This window comes from Ricinus communis, chromosome 9, assembly GCF_019578655.1.
Source record: "Ricinus communis isolate WT05 ecotype wild-type chromosome 9, ASM1957865v1, whole genome shotgun sequence".
In the NCBI taxonomy this organism is placed as follows: Eukaryota; Viridiplantae; Streptophyta; class Magnoliopsida; order Malpighiales; family Euphorbiaceae; genus Ricinus; species Ricinus communis.
Window position 1 is genome coordinate 12,569,217 of NC_063264.1, and position 5,202 is coordinate 12,574,418.

At 34.6% G+C, this 5,202-nt stretch overlaps 1 protein-coding gene across 1 annotated transcript; it reads right to left on the bottom strand.

Moving 5' to 3' along the window:
* Positions 1-222: 222 nt before the first annotated feature.
* LOC125371182 lies at positions 223-3,789 on the bottom strand. The gene is made up of 4 exons (XM_048379714.1): positions 3,780-3,789; positions 3,042-3,377; positions 2,624-2,758; positions 223-602 (listed from the first exon to the last, which is right to left on the bottom strand). The coding sequence occupies exons 1-4, from the start codon at positions 3,787-3,789 to the stop codon at positions 223-225; spliced, it is 861 nt and encodes a 286-aa protein (XP_048235671.1).
* Positions 3,790-5,202: the final 1,413 nt, after the last annotated feature.

Sequence of the window (5,202 nt, forward strand, 5' to 3'; positions counted from 1 at the left end):
GATATGCTAAATAAAAGTTTCCTAAATAATAGAATAAGGAATAGTTATTCTTTACTAAATAAGAATTGACTAAACAATCAAGCAAACCTTCCTAAATAATGAAGTGTGCGGTTGCCTCCTTATTTCCTAATGAAAAACACTCCAATTTAGCGAAAGAGGAAGCTAAAATATGCTCCCATGCTTCCTATTTGATTTGGTTGGTCCCTTTAGCTAAATAGGAAGCTAAAGTGGTGTTTCCCTTATTCCCTCTTCAAGTATTAAGCTCCCCCCCTTGTACACATATATTCGACGATCATTGGTTTCATTAAGCCTATCATATTGAATTAAATTAACAAGACTAGGAGCCTGAATTAAATCTAACTCTCCATGGGTCAATATATCCTTTGCCCAAATCTCTTGAATGAGTCCATTAAGAGCTTCCTTCATGCGTGTGGCCTTAGATCTTATAATTGGCCCACCTTGAATGTATAAAGGATCCCCTGAGCTTGGTGTAGGCTTTGGCCCTATGCTTATGCTTAGATCATGACTTGAGTCTTGAAGCTTGGTAATGTGATTCGCATCATTCTCTTCCTCCTCAAAAGGATTCATCCTTGAATCTTCACCTATATCAAAAGAAGATAAATCAGTAACATTAAGAGAAGCACTTACATTATACTCACCAGGTAAGTCAAGCTTAATGTGAACCTTAGCAACTTGTGACAAGACCCAACACACGGAATTGGAATAAGATTCCCAAGAAAGCTAAATCTGAACTTTGATAACCTTGACTTAAAGATAACTTGTATCTTGAACTTTGGTATAAGAAAGATTGTTGACACCAAACTCAAGAAAGTTAGAAGGTGAGTGATAAGCCGATGTTGAACGCCACAAGAACAAGTTCTTGATAAGTTAGAAGTTCTTCCAAAAAACCAAGCAAGAATAATTCTGACAAATATGTTTAACTAAAAATATTCATTACCTTTTGTCATTTAGCTATATATGATTTAAATAGACAAAGACATTACCCTAATTTTCTATTTGCATAAAGAAAATAAACTAAATAGGATTTAACCAAAGTATATGCTAAATAGAAGTTTTTCTAAATAAACAAAATAAGGAACTATGCTTAATTAGAAAATAATAATACCTATTCTAAAAGGAAATAATATAAGACTTCAAAAATAACAAAATAAGAAGCCTAATTGATTTAGTCAATTATAATCAATAAAGACATGACTAAATAAATCAAGATTATTTCCTAAATAACAAGATATATGACTGCCTTATTGTTTCCTCTTTAAAGTTGGCGCGCTCTTTGGTTAAGCAACAAACATTAGGCGCCTTCTTTTGGTTTCCTCTTCAAGGAAATTCACCCCTCCCCCTTTTCCTTATGGATATTTTGGCCCGAACTAGCTTTTTTGAAGGCCTAACATGTTGGATTAGGTTATTGAATAGGCCCATTTAAGGCCTCCTTCATCCTCTTAGCCCTAGCTCTTATAATTGAACCTTCTTTGATGAATAACAAATCCTTTGAACTTGTAATTGGACTTGGAGTAGAATTCAAGCATTGACTTGAAGTTGGATCATGACTTGGCTTTGACTCTTAATTCGCATTAAAGTTTGTAGGCGTTATCATTAATTCTTTCAATCACTTGAAAATGACCATCTCCCATTGGAAGCAACTTGGACCGCCGCTAGACAGGAAAACTTTCCTTTCTCATATGCACCCAAACCCAATCTTTAGGCTCAAAGACCACCTTTTTCGGCCCTTATTGGCTTGATTAACATATTGTTCGGTTCTTTTCTCAATGTTGAATTGCACCTTAGCATGTAAATCATGCACAAAATCCGCCCTTTTCTTTCCATCAAAATCAATACGCTTATCAAGTGGTAAAGGAGATAAATCCAAAGGAGTAAATGGATTAAAACCACACATAATTTCAAAGAGTGAAAAATTAATGGTTGAATGGACACTTCTATTGTATGCAAACTCAATATGTGGCAAACAATCTTCCCATGGTTTAAGATTCTTTTGAATAATGGCACCTAACAAAGTAGATAAAGTCCTATTTACTACATCTATTTGACCATCAGCTTGTGGGTGAAAAGTAGTAGAAAATAAAAGTTTAGTACTTAATTTACACCACAAGGTCTTCCAAAATTAACTCAAGAACTTTGTATCCCTATCACTCACAATAGTTATAGGCATGCATGTATGCGCACAATTTCCTTAAAGAGCAAATCAGCTATATGTGATGCATCATCGGTTATATGACATGTATTAAATGTGCCATCTTAGAAGATCTATCAACAACCACATATATAGAATCTTTACCCCTTTTTGTCCTAGGGAAACCTAACATAAAGTCTATAGGAATATCAACTTAAGGTTCAGCAGGGATAGCGAAGGAGTATACAAACCATAAGGCTTAACTTTAGATTTAGCTTGTTTACATGTAACACATCTTTCACAAACACGCATAACATCATGTTGCATATTAAAATATCATAATTCATAGCTATCCCAAAATGCCCTATCAACCCACCCCCATGGGCTTCTTTCGTAAGCAACTCACGCAAAGAAGAACTAAGTGCATATAGTTTGTTTTATTTAAACAAAAACCATCATGCCTATAGAACTTACCAAAAGCTACTTTCTCACAAGCATTGAACACATTACCAAAATCAGCATCATTAACATACAAATCTTTAATGTACTCAAATCTTAGAAATTTTGCATCTAAAGTAGAAAGTAGTGCATACCTGCGTGATAAAGCATCTACAATGTGGCTACTTGATCATATAAGGAAACATTTCGATGAATTTAACCCACTTAGCATGTTGCCTATTTAGCTTGTGTTGCCTATTAAGATGCTTCAAAGATTCATGATCTGTATGAATCATAAACTCTTTGGGCCACAAATAATGTTGACAAGTCTGTAAGGCGCGCACCAAAGCATAAAGCTCCTTGTCATGTGTGGGGTAATTCAAGGATGCCCCATTAAGCTTTTCGCTATAGAAAGCGAATGGCCTCTTTTCCTACATAAGAATAACTCCAATACCTATTCTTGAAGCATCACATTCAATCTCAAAAGTTTTTATAAAGTTAGGTAAAGCAAGAACAGGTGCAGAAGACAACTTATCCTTCATAAAATGAAAAGCATTTTCATGCTTATCACCCCACTTAAACCCAACACTTTGTTTGATAACTTTAGTGAGAGGGGCGGCTAGTGTACTAAAAGTCTTAACAAATCTCCTATAGAAACTAGCGAAACCATGGAAACTCCTCACATCCTTAACTCCCTTAGGTGTCGGCCATTCCTTGATGGCTTTCACCTTTTCCTCATCAACCTCAATCCCCTTAGTAGCAACAATACAACCAAGAAACACAAGTTTATCTGCGCAAAAGGTACACTTTTTAAAATTTGGCAAAGAGCTTTTCAACTCTTAAAACATCCAAAATAAGTCGCAAATGTTCAACATGTTCATACAAAGTGCGACTATAAACCAAAATATCATCAAAATAAACAACAACAAATTTTCCAATAAAAGTGCACGAATGTACTAGGTGCATTAGTTAATTCAAAAGGCATAACGAACCACGCATATAACCCATATTTTATTTTGAATGCCGTTTTCCATTCCTCCCCTTCCCTCATGCGGATTTGATGATATCCACCCTTTAAGTCCATCTTAGAAAACATATAAAATCCATGAAATTCATCTAACATGTCATCTAGTCTAAGAATGAGATGTCTATACTTTATAGTGTGATAGCTTAGAGATCAACACACACTCACCAATATCCATCCTTCTTAGGTACTAGCATCATAGGAACCACACATGGACTCATGCTCCCCCTCACGTGCCCCTTGGTCATCAACTCCTAAACTTGTCTTTCAAGTTTCTTCATCTCCTCGGGATTGCTCCTATAGGCTGGTCTATTTGGAATTGAAGTGTAATACTCGAAATTTTCTTTTTAATAATAATAATAATATTAGTAATAACTAATAACGAGTTTTTATTTAATTTAATTTAGCTTTATTTTGAGTAATTGAATTGGGATGATTTAAAATAGAATTTCAATCCTAGATAAAAATAAGGAAGTTATTTTTCTATATCTGATTAGTTTGATTTTCAAGAAATTAATTAAGTAAATTTCTTGGAAAATAAATTGTATTTTTGGTCACTTAGTTTTCTCTCCATATGAATATATGAATTAAATTCTATATTTGAAATTTATAAAAGAATTAGTAAATAATATTTTTATAAAAGAATTTATTGGGGAATGACAAATTTTAATTAGCAAATGATGTTGGAATAAATTAAAAAATAGTTAGCAAATTGATTATTTAAGTTAATTAAGTGTTAGGATTAATTTGACAATTAATTTTGGAGTAAGGGCTAAAAGTATAATTTCATTAATATGGGGTTTAAATGAGAATTTTCATGGTTGGTATTTTTATAATTAAATATGTCGGTAAGGGCATTTTAGTAATTTTACCTTTAAAAGCAAGGATAGATAAGTAATTCAATATTTTTTTATAATTGTAATTTGGCCCAAATTAAGTAGTTAGGGGCTTAATTGAAAAGCTAAAGAAACATTGGAGGGTTAAACAGAAATTTTGCAGGGAGAAATTGTTAGTAATTAAAAAAGATGAGGGACTAAATGGTGTAGAAGAAAAGTTGGAGGACCAACTGGCAATAAGAAAAAGAAAGAAAAGAGAAGGAGATCGAAGGAGAGGAGGAAGAAGGAGGAAGCTTCGTTGGCCTCAATGGCGGGCGACGATGGATGCTCGATCAGGTGCGGCAGCGACGGCTAGGGATGTTGTTATCTTCTGCGAGCTCATTGGTGCTAGTGGCGGCAGCGGACGGTGATGGTAGGCGCGAAAAGGAGAAGGGCAACCGTAGCTTCCCTTGCTGCCGTGCGTGGCATTGCTAACGTCCAATGGTGGCGAGGTTGGTCTTAGAATGATCGGTGAGTTGAGGGCTTTCTTTTGGGAGTAGCGGTGTCGGCAATGGTGGCTGGAGGAAGAAACCTATTCTAAAAGGAAATAATAAAAGACTTCCAAAATAACAAAATAAGAAGCCTAATTGATTTAATCAATCATAATCAAGAAACATATGGCTAAATCAATCAAGATTTATTCTTAAATAACAGGATATGCGGCTGCTCTATTATTTCCTCTTTGAAGTTAGCACACTCTCAAGTCAAGCAACAAA